General features: G+C 43.3%; 1 protein-coding gene across 1 annotated transcript; it reads left to right on the top strand.

Moving 5' to 3' along the window:
• Positions 1 to 1,891: 1,891 nt before the first annotated feature.
• PAX9 (paired box 9) lies at positions 1,892 to 16,087 on the top strand (the record flags this gene model as incomplete). The annotated part of the gene is made up of 4 exons (XM_079912933.1): positions 1,892 to 2,079; positions 2,843 to 3,469; positions 6,464 to 6,606; positions 15,833 to 16,087. The coding sequence occupies exons 1-4, from the start codon at positions 2,076 to 2,078 to the stop codon at positions 16,085 to 16,087; spliced, it is 1,029 nt and encodes a 342-aa protein (XP_079769059.1). The 5' UTR covers positions 1,892 to 2,075.
• Positions 16,088 to 16,804: the final 717 nt, after the last annotated feature.

Genomic DNA, 16,804 nt, shown 5'->3' with positions numbered 1-16,804 from the left:
CAGAGTCCGCGCAGGGGTCGCTACTCAGTGTGTGTCGGCGAGGGGGAAGAGGGGTCAGGGGGACTCTTGATCAAGATGCCCAGCACGTTCATTCCTTCGCACAAGCCTCAGGCAAAATCGTATACTCCCCTCGGATACCGCAGACTCAACTAAATTGCCCCAAGAAGGAGCTGTTGCTTTTAAAATCTGGGACCCAAAAAGGACCTCCGAGTTCTAGAGCGGCAGGGGGTGCCACACAACAGGTACTGCGGGTCAGACCGGGGTGAAATCGCTGTCAAGTCAAACTTCGAAATTTTAAACAATTGAAACAGCAACAACAACCAAAAAGGCAGATAAGTTCAAGTATTTCTAGTTGTGGCACTTTCCACAAGAACCTGATTGTAAAGTATTAAGGATGTTTGACATCATAGTTCCTTTATCTTTCAAATCTTTCCTACCTGTAAATTTCAACTTAGAGGGCACCCCCGCCATAGAAACCTGAGGATCTGGAGATTACTGTTCGTTTCAAAAAGCGCAGCTGATCATGAGTTTTTCCTGGGCTCTTGTCACTTACTGGCCCGGATGGGGGCCCAGTCAGCTTCCCTATGTGTAAACCAGAGCCCATCCCTCGGGATTGTGGGACAATCAGCCCCGAAACCTGTGTGCACAAGAAAGAGCTAACGTATGACTGTCAAGTAGCAGTATCGGTATCCTCGACCAGAAGCAGTACAAACTCCCAAGTTCATTAAAAATGTTCCCCATCTTGCTTTTGATTTTGATTAGCATTCTCCATAACCGGTACTCAAACTGTGAATAACTTTGACTGCCAAAAAGAATACTGTACACTTTGGATTAGCCTTAGCGTGAATGAAAGTGAAAATTCAGAAGGCAGGCTGAACTGCAGGGCCTCTGGCAGCTAGTCAGAAGACGTGAGAGTCACATACATGTGCAGGCTCAGTGTTACCTTCTTGGAACCAAGTCTTTCTCATATTTAAACAAAAGCCCTTTGCAGTGGTTCACTGGTGGGGGAAAACCGGAGAACCTCGGCCGGCACCAAGGGCCAGTGGACCAGCAACACGGTTGAGACCTGCGGCGCGCTGGCTTCCGCAGAGAGTGCCCCATGCGCTGGCAATTGGTCGACGTTGTGCGCTTGCTTTAGCCGCGTGTGGCTACTTTCCTGCTTGGAGTCTAGGCTAGGGTTTTACCCCGTGCTCCTGGATGAACTCCCTAGAGACTGTTGCGGGGCGTTAGTCATGAGGCCGGGGGAGAGGTCTCCACCTGGTGGAAACAAAGGCCTCCATTTCTGGCTTGGTCTCGCCTAATTCTCCTCGTCTCTCCGACGGGCCTACCTTCTCACACCTGGGCTCTGGCCACCTGGCGTAGGCTGGAGCGCGGTAGGACCCGCCGGTAACAGCCATCCTCTCCTGATATCCCCTCGAGGCTTACAGGACAGGCTATTCTAAGAACGCTCACCATCACCACCATCAAAGACGGTGGCGCTCACCTCCCACCTAGAGTTTGAAGTTAAATTCTGAGATGTCCGTCTTTCCCCCAAAGAAGTATTCTCAGCCCCTTCTCCCTTCGAGTCTTTCATATTCAGACCAAACGCTTTCATTTGCTTATTCAGCATTTTTAACAGCCTGACTTTGCTGTCTGTTTGCGCTGCCCCTGGGAAGGTGTCAAACACCTCTTTTCATTGTATTTAGTCACCCAGGTGCTGAGCAAGATTGAAAGAGACAGCGGAAGGACTTTCCCGGACTGTGCTGTCGCTCAACGGACCAAACCAATCAGCATGCAGCTTGCCTTCGGGCCCTCCTCTTTGGGGGCGTGTCCCTAGTGAGTGATAGACGGAGCCGCCCGGCCCCGCTCAGCCCAGCCCACGTTGCTGCTTAGATTGAAATGCAGAACTCAAGCCTCTTTCATCGGGGCACAGACTTCCTTTTACTCCTTCCTTTTGCACTCTCGCCGCCTCCTCCCGGGGAGAAGCGGAGGCACCAGCGGCCCGGGGGAGCGACACACCGGGCCACTGAGGCCACGCGAAAAGCTTCTTTCTGGGAGTGCGGAGCTGGGGCCCGGTTGGTGTACTGCTCGGAGCAATGGGTGAGTGGCGGCGGGGGACGCTGTCAGAACCGGGAAGGGAGGGAGGGAGCGAGCGGGCGAGGGAGGGAGGGAGGGCGCGCGAGGGCGCGCACCACTGAGCGCTTACACTCTCCTTATTGACTTTGCTCGTGTTCCTACAACTTGTAGGAACACGCTAAGGGTCAGCGACGCACAGCAGCTCAGTCTGAACGCGGGCTACTGGGTTGCTGCTGTTGATGCCATTTTCTGATTTCAAGAGTAGGGAGAGGTTGCATCAGCAAGCCCCGCGGTCCCAGTTGCGGACCAAATTTTGTTTCACATACACGCAGACACGGGGCGGGGGGTAAAAAACGCCAACCAGAAAAAAAGACTAGACTTTGTCTAATTGCGCAGGTCCCAAGGCGGGGCGCTGGGGATCAAGGGGGAGCGGCACAAGGACTTTAGCGCCGAGTAGGCGAGAAGGAGCCGCTTGCAGGCGTCGAGACCGATTTCCCCGCCTGCTTCGGAGACTTCTGAGCACTCGGAGAGGCCCTGCGTCTCACCACTACATTTGTCTGTAGCGGCCTCAGGCACTGCCAGAATGAGGGAGGAGGGTCTGACTCGACCGCGGTGATTTGCAGCCGTTCCTCAAGGCTCGGGGACCTTACGGTTTGGTGAAAGCCCGGGTCCTTAGTCCGAGGCGGGTGTATCCGCCTTGTCCCATGACGCGCGCGGAGGCCGAGTGGCAAGCGCTTGTCCCAAACTGCGGATGCGCGTCCCCGCGCGCCATGTGTTCGTTTTGCAGAGCCAGCCTTCGGGGAGGTGAACCAGCTGGGAGGAGTATTCGTGAACGGGAGGCCGCTGCCCAACGCCATTCGGCTTCGCATAGTGGAGCTGGCCCAACTGGGCATCCGACCGTGTGACATCAGCCGCCAGCTACGGGTCTCGCACGGCTGCGTCAGCAAGATCCTGGCGCGCTACAATGAGACAGGCTCGATCTTGCCAGGGGCCATTGGGGGCAGCAAGCCTCGGGTCACCACCCCCACTGTGGTTAAGCACATCCGGACCTACAAGCAGAGGGACCCCGGCATCTTCGCCTGGGAGATACGGGACCGCCTACTGGCGGACGGCGTGTGTGACAAGTACAACGTGCCCTCGGTGAGCTCTATCAGCCGCATCCTGCGCAACAAGATCGGCAACTTGGCCCAACAGGGCCATTACGACTCATACAAGCAGCACCAACCGGCGCCGCAGCCGGCGCTGCCCTATAACCACATCTACTCGTACCCCAGCCCCATCACGGCGGCCGCGGCTAAGGTGCCCACGCCGCCCGGCGTGCCCGCCATCCCCGGCTCAGTGGCCATGCCGCGCACCTGGCCCTCCTCCCACTCCGTCACCGACATCCTGGGCATTCGCTCCATCACCGACCAAGGTAAGGGCTCGGGGACCGGATGTGTGTATGTGCAGAGCTTCCCGCCGCAGCCTCTCTGGGGTCTCTGTATCTGCGGCCTCCGGGGGGGCCCGCGTCTATCCCACCGCCTGAGGCTTCTTCCTTTGGGAACGTAAGGGGCCCTCCCATGGGGTGTCCTGATCTCATTAACGTGAAATTCATGCCCTTCGTTTCCTTGCCACACGCAGTCTACTGCCTCATCTCAAACGACCAGACCCACAGCATCCCCCCATCCCCGACACATGGTTCGCATTTTCCACCCTCCCCCGCCTCGCGCGCCGCCGCAGCCTCAGACCAGCTCGCTCACTTGGAGAGCGCCGCCGGGGCCGGACTTGGGGCGCAGCCGGAGAGGCCCGAGCAGGCGTGGGGCTGCCGGCTGCAGACACTGCTGCGGGCAGCTTGTTTGGGGATCAGATGCGGCCGCGAGGAGTCGGGCACCCTGTGGAAACTGCAGTGTTCTTCTTGCATTCTGGCAATCAGACCAAATTTGCTCAGGCAGGAAGTTCAAATGTCACCTAATTGGTTTCATTCTTATGCTTCACTTCATTTTCCTCGGAAACGGAGGTCCTGAAGTTACTACTAGTAACTTGCGTGTTACAGCATTGCTCATTCTGGGACTAATTTTCTGCTTTATTTCTCTCTTTGTCCTCCCCCTCCTCCCCCCTCCTCCTCCCCCCCCCCCGACACTTTTTACCTTAACAGATTTCACTACATATATGTCTTAGGAAGTGGCACCAACTACTGCTGTGATGAAGAGAAAATTCACGCGATTTCATGCTGTCCTCTTTTCTGTTCTTTCCCGTTTTTCCCGCGCCTGCCGCTTCCCTTTAGGGTCCCCCAGTCCCCGGGAATGTGAGTGGACATCTAGTCCCTGAACGTTTTCAGTGGTGCCTTTCCTTTCTCACCCTTGACCTTGCGTGTGGTGTGTCTTTTCTGCTCGCTAAGAACGATTCCTCGAGCCCCTGTGCTTAGTCGGGCTTCCGCAGGAGACCCGAGGTTGTTTTCTTTTACTGCGTTGTTAAAACGGGACAAAACAAAACAAAAACAGCGTTAACTTCTTCCTCGGTAGGGAGAAAAGAAAGTAAAAAATGCCCTAGACGCAGAATTTAAATAATGCAGAGATAAAGAGCCTACCTTCTTAATTTCTCAGCCAGAAGTTTAAAAAGAGCAGAGGAAAAATTAAATAGGAAAAGGGGAAATAGTTCCTTTAATTGTTTCCTGCCTTTCTCGGTTGCCACCACATTGGCACAATTATCTTTTTAAATAATTAAAGCATAGCCCTGATTTCTCATCTTCTTACTTTCTGACTGTGACTTTACAAGATCCTTCTAAGAGCCTGGTTTTGTCTTGTTCGGAGCTGGTTGGAGCTTTATTTGAAGAGAGTTTGCCCTTGATTTATAGGATAAACTGACCTCACTGACACTTAAAGGAAGCCCCGGTTCATGGGAAAGTGTGAGATCAGCAGAAATGGGGGCGCGCAGGGGGATCTCAATTTCTTAAGATAACTTCAGGCTTGTGCCCACCGATTGCCTTTTGTCTGGGAAGGCAAGAAGAGACTGGCAGTTCTGGGCCAAAATACAGTTTCCTGGTGCAAATTGGAACACAATCTAATTCTTTGGAGAGGGGGAGGCATAGTGAAAAAAGACTGACAGAGTTGAAAAGAAAACTTTTCTTCCCTAGGGAGCCTACAATCAGACCAAATGTCAGTTGAAAAAGTATTAGATTATGGAGAGGAGCAACTCTTCATTCTACATGTTGTTGATTCTGGATACCAGCTTTAAACAACCTGTTTTCTGACAAGTCTGTGAATATAAAATGATTAGTTCTACCAATGATCGTTTCTACAAAATGATTGCCCCTTTGAAGCACTGTATCAGATGGAAGTATTTAAAATCAAGTTGTAGTAGTTTTGTCAAACTTCATTCAGTCCTCTACCCATGGGTCCCAAAGACCAACTGCTCATAGTTTTCAAATATCTTCTCTTTAAAATTCTACTTGCTCACTTAAAGATGCCAGGGATTCAATATGTACACCTCTAGGTATTGTGGTAATCAGTTTACGCCCGTATAATTTTCTTTGCATCTCTATTAAAAACATAAAGGATAGCTGACGGCTTTACTTCTTTTCCAAAATACTTATACTTTAATTATCCTAACCTTTTGTTTCATTGAAAAAGAAAACCTATAACCTTACCTCTGACACTGGTGGCATTTACAGTGATAACTGTAGTATTTATTTTTTAAGTCATATGTACATAACCTCATGTATTTAACGTGTAGAGATAGAGCATCAAGGGTAGTCTCACACAAGGTAGGCACATACGGAAGGCAGAAACCTGTGCACCTATGTTTTGCATGTATATTGTGGGCATCCTTTAGTTATTTGTTTGCAAAGGACTTTGCAGGTTTTTTGTTCCATCTGTTGACAGAAGTACTAGATCTCCACAGCACAGTGAGCACTTTTCTGGATGTCTCTGAGAGCCAGCATAGGCGCGGTTAGGCCTGGGAGACCCTCTCTCCCTTTTCAGTTAGCACCAGTCTCAGATTTTTGTCGAACCCCAGTCGACCCCGGGTCAGGACTGGGACCGTGGCTTAGGAATGGGGAGAACGGCGCATCCAGTTTCACGGGTTCTTTCCCCGATTTGGGAAAACTGGGGGAAAATTCTCAGATGCCTTCCACTCGTTTCCCCGGGGGAGCGAGGACAGGAGGAGGTAATCAAAGGCCGGATGAAAAAGAAAAACGTATCTTCCCGCGGGCGTGGGGGAGAGGGCGGGGAGAGGCCTACTTCGAGGCAAGTCACCTTGGCCGAGCCCTGGGCTCCCGGCCGGAGGGGCCATTCCCGCACCCCTGGGAGGCGGAGGGCAGGGGGACGGCAGAGGTCGCAGCCCTCGCGCTCGCGGGTCGCGGGTTCGCAGCCGGTCTCAGGAGGGGGCGCGCGGTTAGCCCTCCAGCCTGACGCCCTCTCCTCCTCCCCAGGAGTGAGCGACAGCTCCCCCTACCACAGCCCCAAGGTGGAGGAGTGGAGCAGCCTGGGCCGCAGCAACTTCCCCGCCGCCGCCCCGCACGCGGTGAACGGGCTGGAGAAGGGGGCCTTGGAGCAGGAAGCCAAGTACGCTCAGGTGAGGACGCGAGGGCCCCGCCGGGTGGGCCGCGGGGGTTCGGGCGACGGAGGCCCCGGGCCCCTCTCGGAACCTCGACCGAGGAGAGGCCCAGGTCCACTCCCCGTGGCGGCCACGAGCCCCAAGCCGGGGCAATGGGGGCGGGACAGAGGCCCGGACCCGCGAGGGCGTAGTGAGGCCTCGACCCCCGCGGCCCTGGAAGCGCCTCCGGGCCTGCTCGGCCGCTGGAGGCGCGGGGAGGTCGCGCCTGAAGCCTTTAACGCGGCTCGCGTCGGGGTACACTTACCCGGGAAGGCGCCTCCGAGGGGCCGGGAGAGCGGCCGTGGGTTCCCAGCTGCGCGCGGGACGAGCGGTCTGCACGCCCCAGGGCGCGCCGCTGCGGCTCCTCCCGCGCGGGCGGTCCGCGGCTCCCAGAGAACGGGCGCGCGTGGCTGGTCCTGCGACGGCGAGGAGAGGGCAAGCAGATAAACTGCGTAGTTACCATTTCCCGATTAAAGGTCACGTCGTAATCTCCCCAGGGAGGTTAGTGAGAAAACCTCAAATTATACGGACCGGCTGTGGACCGTTTAATTTTTCTTTCCCTCTCGCCCTCCCCCGACTCTCCATAAGAAAAATTAAAACACCCGTGTTTTTTTTTTTCTTCCTTTGAGAAAAACTAAGCAACCACAACAACAGAAGCCCAGGAGTTTTGAGTTTATATTCATCACCACGGTGGAGTCAGGAGTTCAAAGCTCTCAAAAAAGCAAACAACAACAAAAACAAACCTGGACCTTAAAGCAGCGTAAGGTTTATTTGAGCAGACCTGTGTAGGTTTGCAAATTTATTCATACCAAACCCCAATTCCAAAGCCTCAAAATACCCAGTTTTCATTTTATTATTTTGAAATCTTAAAGCTTTTAATGTTTTCTTATCTGTTAAAATAAACTTTTTAAGCACAATAGAACTTGCAACGTTTATTCAATTGGGAAAAAAAATCCTAGTCTTTATTTTCCCTAACAAACCCCATTTTCAGTTCCTCTTCCCTCCCTTATTTTGTTAAAACAGAATCCCATATATATTAGTAGCTCTCCCATGACAAATATCACAGAAAATAGCAGCAAGGAAGGAGGGTCCCTTTCCTGAATCTCCTTCTACCGTAAAGAATGCCAAAGAGAAATTGTAAGAAAGTTTGTCACTACCTTCCACAGAAGAGCAGGTAATTCATAAAGAAGAGGCATTATGTACAATGGCACCATTGCCACTTACTCAAGTTATTAACCTTTTAGAGACTCCATTTTTTCATCTATAAAACGGAAATAATAGGGTCAACCTCAAGAGATGTGAAATTTCAATGAGATAATGCAACCATAGGGCACATAGTAGGCATTCATTAAATATTACCCTGATAGAAATGGCGTTAGAGATTGACTCAAAAAACAAGAAATTTTTTCTTTTGTCAGAATATACTTTGGTCAGCCAGCTCATAGTCAAAAAGTGTCAAGGTATTTTGTTACAAACAAAAGAGCATCTATAAAGCACCTAGTATACAGAGTAGTAAGCATTTAATTGGTGCTCAGTAATGTTTATTAGGTCTTCATTTCCTGGAATAACATTGTGAAGTACAGAGTTGAAAATAAAGGTCTCTAATTCCCACATGTAGTTGATGAACCCAGTTTATATATAAAGCAGCATCATAATCCAAAAATCTTTATGATTACTTTTATTTTTACTCCTTTGAATTATAGACCTAGTGTATTGTTTAGAAATGGTTAGTTAATACGTACACTTCAAAATGAAACTAATCAATTTAAAATAAAAATAGAACACTGTGTCAAGTAATCTATCCTGCATATTCTGAACATTAAAAATCCATTACATTTTATACAGTGAATATCAAGTCACTTAATTATCAGATTTATAAGAGTAAGTAACTTAAATAAGTGGCCAAATAAGTATTGCTCTAAATGCTTGAGGACAAGTCAAAATTTTTTTGCAGAAGAAAAAGACATTTGTATCAAACTTTCGTTTGGAAAGTTCTTAATGGCAATATGCTAATCTTCTGCATTGCCATGTAGCAAGATAATACAAATGATGTAAAATATCAAAACTTGAAAAATTTCTGTGCATAATTAAATCAGTAGCTACTCTATTATGATTATCAAAATAGTGCTTAATGCTGAAGGTGTGCTAAGTAGACACATACACTTAGACTGTGTCATTTTGTGAGCAGTTTTGGAATTTAGATGTTGATTTCCTTGAGGGTAAAATTATACATTAAAACTTGCTCATAAACAAACATGCAAATGTGTGTTGTGTGTGTGTATTCCATACATATATGCATTTCTCCTACAAATATTCAAAGGGTAGTTTTATTTTTTTTAAGTTATATTTCAAAATGTTATCAGCATATGTCCATTTCCACAACCCTAGTGTAAACTTAGGTAAAACTTTTCTCTATTTGTATTATAAACAAAAATTGAAAGTCTTTGGCAAAAAAAAAAATTCTCAAAATTTTTGCACATAATACTTTTAGTTCATTTATGGTTGTTATTAAATAGTGTAGTATTATATAATCTCAGTTTCATTTTAGTATATAAAGGAGGAAATCAAGGGTTCAGGATTATAGGATTTAGAGCATAATCCTTTGTCAGAATATACCTGTAAAATTACCAGAGGGGCTGACTTGACAACTGATCATAGGTTCTATTGATTACTGTAATCTAGAGTTTCTATTTTCAGCTTAAACTGCAAAGAAAGAGGCCCAATTGCTAGTAATTAGAACCTTATGCACACATCTATCTTGTTTTTAAAACATTAGTTTAGAATATTCAAACTGTACACTTTAATATTACACTGCAATTGATATTTTATATTGCCATTCTGAAGTCCTATTGTCTATCTTTAAGGATAGGAGAAAAAGGATATTTAGTTTGGCTTTTTTTCACCCACATTTAATATTGGGCTAGAACTCTTTAATCTCATCTAACTCTGAATGACAATAATGTTCTCTGGTTCCTAATCGCTGGTCCTTTTCTGTGGAAACTGTAAAACCTCTCTTGAATGCAACTGCATGGCAAAACAAAACAAAAACAAAAACATACAGAGAAACATGAGGTTGGAATAGATCTACCCTTATACGTGGTACTTAGTGAATTAATGCCTCATTCTAACAGTTTATAAACAGTTGTATAGTTCTTGAAATTTTCTTTGTATAATTGGGCATGCTTTCTCAGAAAAAAATGAATATCTGGTACTCTAATTAAAGTCATCTGAATGGTAGATTTATAATCTTTGAGTATCTTCATTTTGGGGTAGTATACGTCAACTCAGACAGCAAGTTTAATATAAAATTAGCTACAAATTGAGATCTCAGGAATGGAGAATAGTCTATAAACACTTGAATTTATGAAAAAGTTCAGAGTTAAATGAGATGTGAAAAGAGTTTAATTTGGAGACAAATTAATCTGAAATTCTTATGAAACATTCATTTGTACATTGTATTTGAAATAAAGATAGTATTTCAGCATACTGAATATAATTTTCTAGTGCATTATTTAACAGACTGGCTGTCCTTGCAGACACACTGTTCTTGTGAAAATATAAGTGAAGTTGCCGTGGATTTTTCTTCATATCAAACAAAGTTAACTTTGTGTTAAATAATTTATAATTTTGTAGAGAATGCAATTTTAGGCAAATGCCAATAGTCTTTGAAATTCATGTTATTTATTATGAAAAATATTCTTTGACCTGATTAACTTTTAACTATGTTTTAAAACAAAATTAATGATTAGGTATCGCTAAAATGTGTCATATAAAATACAAAAAAAAGCGATTTAAATTTTTTTCAAGGCTACATCAATTTTAATAACATTTGGAAAAATAAAGTTTAGAGAAACATTTTAAATAGCAGCTTTCCATTACCTAGAGACATTTAGATCTGCAATTACCCATAATTAAGATCCTTTTGGATGAATGTTGAAACCATATTTACAACCATCATTTCGTCAGATTTATTCTACTAGGTTATTGCATAATGAATTAAGAAGGGTAGAACAGCAGTCAGAAAAATGATTTTCACCAAAAAAGAGAGAAAATCTTGTTTATTTTCAGATCTGAAGCTTTTTCTTGCTTATGATATCGAGGTTGAAATTCTAGGTGAAGCACATCTCTATTTGTGGCTGAACCTACTTTATTATAAGGCCAAGGTAAACTGATTTTGTCATAAGGGTAGAACCAGGTAGAACTGATGAGTGGATGAAAGACTGTAGATAGAAGACTTGGCACTGCTATTTGCATTTTCTTCAGGAGAAAAATTGTTGAGTAGACAACTACCAGCATCTGAAGAATAGTCTATAATATCTAATTGCCAGACAGTTGTCATACCAGTTTTTCACGGTCACAAGTGTTTGGATACTAATGCATTTCTATTTTCTCTGGGGGTGGGGGTGGGGAATAAATGGAATGACCATAAATCAAATAATGAAATAGCTAGGTTACAACTTTTATTGACCTTTTCAACAGCTTTACTCATTTTGCTTTACTTAAAGTGTAATGCTTGTTCGGTGATAAAGGGTGCCCAGTTTTTTTTTTTTTCTGTTGTTTTTTAAAAGCAAGAGCAACACATCTTTTGCTTTCAAAAGGCTGCACTAACTTAAGTATACAAATGATTATGAAATGCCTATAATGTGTCCCATTTTGTGGGGATGTGAGATGATTAAAGACAAGTCCCTGTCCTCAAATTGTTTACAGTCTAGCTCTCTGCCACTATAGCTTCTCGACATATTCACTTAGGAATATTTTTGAAAACTGGCAAATCTGTATTTCTAACATTTTAGAACAAATGCAATGAAAACTCATACTTTCATTCTCTCTTGTGATGGCCTTAACTAGACTGCATTGCATCTTATGTATTTTTTCTGGACTCTTTCGTTTAATGTCAGTGGGATAAAAATCCATCTTTTTCTAGAAACATTCAACAGAGCAAGGAACTTACTTTTTCCAGGGTATACAAGTTGGTCTATTTTGTATTAGTAAATCTCGTTCTCAACATTAGGTAGAAGATAGTTTGCCTTAGGGAGGACCCTTGTACAGTTCTTTAGAGGAAAGGATTCTCAGGGCTTTCATGGAAGATCCACATGAAAAAGGGGTTGATGGATTGAGGTTTTATTTATGGAATCTTTAGGTAAAGTCATTTTCAAAAATGAGATTTCCATTACATGCCCATTGCTGGGGTTTTATTTGGAAAATTTGTTTACTCTTCCCTGGGGATTCCATATGTTGGTCAATTTATAAATCATATTTACAATCCAATTAAATAGAGTAATTTAGCATGTTTGCTCCCACTATATTTATGGTGTACATTTGGTAGTCTCTACTCAGCCTAACTAGCTTTTCAGATTAATTACATGCCCTTCACTGAAAACATTAAACAGATTTGGGAACTTTAAGTCATGTACTCTTTTATTGGAAAGAATAAACAAACATCAATGCTACCTGTAGTTGTTTTCCTTTGTGGTGGAAAATTTTACTCTTTCAGTGATTGCATCATAAATAACAATTACTTTACCTGGTAGAGATTTATACCTTTTACTAATGTCATGTTTCAAAATTAATAGTGAGAAAATTGATGTGTTTATTGAGTTACTAGAATGAATGAATAGTGAAGGTGGCAGGTACGTTTCAGTTAAAGCATGCTTGTTCTCTTATCTTGCTCAAGCCATTTTTTAAAAATTTCTAAATCTGAACTTTAAAAGTAAAAAGGGAAATTAAGACAAAACTTTTCCACCCCAAATCTAGGTCATAATTAAACCTGAGGGAAAGCTAAGAGCTATTTTTAAACTGTTTAAAGATTTCTTTTTTTTCTTTTAAGCAAACACTTTATTAGCCTCCCCTTGCCTTTTTCTACAAGACGAGGATGTCAAACCTCTCTGAGCTTCCCTTCCCAACTTTCCTTTCTGCAGTACAGAGGGGCCCACATCACTAAAATGACTCTAAATATATTGCAGATTTTAGAGAACTTTGAAATATTTCATACTAATAGGACTAATAGCATGAAAAACAAGTTTGCCTTAATAGAAAATGGACAAATCTGGAAAGAACTCTTAGTGTTTTTTACACCTGACAAACAAATGTAGTTATGGAGTAAGTAAAGCATCTGAAGGTAACAGGGGCCTAAATCCAACATTTTCCCTCCCCCCAAATCCTAGGAGCATTACCTAAAATGAGAGTCTAGTCCAGCCTGGCTTCTCAGGGAGAACATCTCTGGGCAAAAAGAAGTGGACCCATGTAAGAGATTGTGGACATTACATCAGAATGGCTGAAGAGCCCCAAATAAAGGGGTCACATCAGAGAGCAGTGGTTTCAAGGGCAAGGGTGTAAGGAAGGGAAAGGGACAATAACAAAGCAAGTATTTCAGAGAGAAATGTAATGTTGAATGACAGAAAAAATATAAAGAAAACAGAATGAGTAGGAAAAACTTAGAACTCACCAATACGTTTTTCTGCTAATGTATTACTAAACAATATGCTGTTTCTGTATTATAGTAAATAATCTAACCTATGTACTTGGAAAGTGTTGAGCAAAGGTTTTCATTATTTTAAAAGTAATTTCAACCTTAACATTCTTATTTTATGATTCTTGGTGCACATTGGCACAAATAGTATAAAATATTAATTAATGCTAGAATGGAAGAGGCCAAATATAGATGCAAACACCTTTCCATAACTGAAGTGGAACAATCCCTTTCCAAACTAATTTCTCTTAGGTTATTGGGAAAATTCTAGATAATAATGATCAGAAATAAAATCTCTATGCAATGATAAATTTCTTCTGCAATTTGACAGTTGTCTATCTTCATACTCATCTGTTGAGAGCCTCAAAGTGTATCTTTTTTGAGCCATTTTCTAATGAGCCATTTTCAGAAAGAAGGAAAAAGAGTTTCTTTTAGAAGTTAAGAAACAGAATTAGGATCTAAGAATGAGAATCAGGTTCTAGAAGAGGAAAGAATCTTTTACCAGGAAAGATGCTCTAGTTTGAAATTAAATTGTATCTATCTTTTAATTGTCTGGAAGAGCAGCATGATTTGCTACAGAGGGTCCTGCAGCAGACAGGGATGATAATTTCTTTTAATACATGGCCATGGACTTGCTGATTGGCCTATAGGGTAAATGGCTAAACTCCTTAATCTATATTCTTTTGTATAAAAAGAGGATAATATTTCATTTGTATTCAACATTGATGTGCAATGGCTTCTTTGTTAAAAAACAAAGCATCATCCTTTGTAACACATTTTAATTTCAATTGAACATCGCATTGTACTCATTATAAATTATCTTGTAATTATTATAAACTCAATAGGTTAAAATGAGATACAATTTGTCAGTTCCAATTATTCGATAAAATATGTTGGATATTTCTTAGTGCTTGGGACATAGGACAGATTCAGGAAACCTCAGTTTCCTTTCCTCTTCCCCATTTTTCAAAGAACAAGCACTCTGACAAAAAGAACATGAGGTGTGTCTTCTTATAGAACTACGCAAAGCTAACTCCTCTACTTTTATTCTTATTTTGTCAGAAATCCACAAGTAGTGTTAAATCACATTCATGTATATATTCTACTCCATGCATTACTCTAAATTGAGAAAATCATTTTTGAGACCTCACTGTTGCATTCTCATAGATGTGGAAGTGCAAATAATAACCAAATGAATTAAATTAGAAAATTTCTGTGTTGCAATTGAATTGGAAAAAGTATCCAACATATGTCCGCTTTTCTTACCTCTAAGGCTTAAATTGGTTTTATGAATAATATTTCTATTATTTACATATAGTTTCATTAGGAAATATGGTGATATGTTTATTTATTCACATCACTACCAGGAAACAGGATTTTCTTTATTTCTAAACAATGTAGAAATGTTTTTAAAAATTTAATTAATTAATTTTTGGCTGCATTGGGCCTTCGCTGCTGTGCGGGCTTTCTCTACTTGCGGCGAGCGGGGGGCTACTCTTCCTTGTGGTGCGTGGGCTTCTCCTTGCGGTGGCTTCTCTTGTTGCGGAGCATGGACTCTAGGCACGTGGGCTTCAGTAGTTGTGGCACGCGGGCTCAGTAGTTGTGGCCCATGGGCTCTATAGCGCAGGCTCAGTAGTTGTGGCGCATGGGCTTAGTTGCTTTGCCGGGTGTGGGATCTTCCCGGACCAGGGCTCAAACCTGTGTCCCCTGCATTGGCAGGCAGATTCTTAACCACTGCGTCACCAGGGAAGCCCCAACAATGTAGAAATTCAGGGGGAAAAATGAAGTTAGTTGAAGAAGGATGCCGAGTATTCATGCCAGAATGAGGATTAGAAATCAGGGTGTTTTTGGTGTTGTTAATAGTAACGATACCAACAATAATTTATTGGTTGCCAAGAGAACACTGGCTTCTAGGCAGACTTGCCTGCCAGCGTTGCTGCATTTTGTTTGCAAACTAACATTTTACATTTAAATTCATTTCAAGAGATTTATCCATGTGGCTTCTAAAAATTCAGATCACAGGGCCCTAAAACTTAGCAAGCAAATTTTCCAATTTCAAAACCATGCATATGCGATTCTTTTATATTCTGACAGTTTCCTTTTTGATAAAATAGCTCTGGAAAATATACTCCCAATTGTCATTAAAGAACCCTTCTAGACAAACTGCCTGATTTTGCGTGCCCTTCGTCCAACAAGCATTTTCAACATGGTTTTAAAATATGGCCCACGTTTTATTTAACAAAGGTCATGCTCATTTTGAGTTTCTAAAGTGACAGCCCATACTCTGCCCTTCTTTAATGGAAATGAAAGCTATACCAACCAGGCCCTTCACAAATGCCTCAACAAAAGAGTCAAACAAAACTGAAGTATGGGGAGGGTTGACAAAGGCAGATAGAGAGCTGAATGGATTCTGAGAGTACTTAATCACAATTAATTCTTTTCTCACCCTGCATTTCCTTCCTGTAATTCCAAGTAGCAAGAGCAAATACTGTGAATTTTCTGGTTGTAGCCTCCTCAAAATCTTTGTGGAAAGAATATGTTTAAGTAGCAAGACTGTGAATGCATTTAGAATATAAAAAGAGTCAAGTCTAAACAACAACAACAAAAAATCAGAAAGTAGGGTCAGAATATTGTTACTACTCAGAACTGACATTCTGCTTCTTTCTAAGAACTCGTGAAATGTCAACCGCTCTAATGTGATTATTTTCACCTCTTCTCTTTTCCTACTCCTCTTAGGCACCAAATGGTCTCCCAGCTGTAAGCAGTTTTGTGTCAGCATCCAGCATGGCTCCTTATCCTACCCCAGCCCAAGTGTCGCCTTACATGACCTACAGCGCTGCTCCTTCTGGTTATGTTGCTGGACACGGGTGGCAACATGCCAGTGGCACCCCACTTTCCCCCCACAACTGTGACATTCCCGCGTCGCTGGCGTTCAAGGGAATGCAGGCAGCCCGAGAAGGTAGCCACTCTGTCACGGCTTCCGCACTCTGATGGGAGATTCCGTCTGCCGCAGCTTCACCCGAGTCCCGCCCCCCCCCACTCAGCACACCCTCCCCTTCTTCCCTGGTCTCGGATCCCACCCCTCTGCCCTCCGACCCTCCTGCCTCGAAAGCTGGCTTTACGGACTCACATCCTCTGTGCTGATGACACTTAAATATCTCTTACCATAACTTCTCTCTCACAGAACACCTGACATGACTGTAGGAGTTAAAAACAAAAGCAATGTTAAGGACTGAACGAGACGTTTGTGTTGGCCACACACTGTTTTAACATAGTGAAGAAACCTGCACCCCTCAAAGGGCTTAAGGAACTTTTAAAACTAGTCTTTGGTAAAACCACATGTGTGTATTTATTCTAAATCAACCTGAACTTCTGAAACGTGCAATTGTTGAGATTTTGCAAAATCAATAAAATAGGTATAGAAAAAGTTATGCTACACCCTCTAATCAAATAAGGTAACAAAATAATCCTTAATTCATCATTAGGAAACCAATCAATAATTGACTTGAGTGATCCGTTGTTTATTTTTAACAGATGGCATATTTTGTTGGAAAATATATGTATAACTTAAGCAATATCTGAATTTAGCTCCTCCTGGTGTTTTGACTTGGTTCCAAATACAATAATGTTTATACTTTCTATTAGTTTGTAAATATGGACTCTGGTGCATTTGTGTTTTCATTGCATGGGATAGGCCCCTCCCCTGCC

The sequence above is a fragment of the Stenella coeruleoalba genome (genome assembly GCF_951394435.1).
Source record: "Stenella coeruleoalba genome assembly, chromosome: 2".
Classification (NCBI taxonomy): domain Eukaryota; kingdom Metazoa; phylum Chordata; class Mammalia; order Artiodactyla; family Delphinidae; genus Stenella; species Stenella coeruleoalba.
This window is presented reverse-complemented; position numbering and strand designations above follow the sequence as displayed.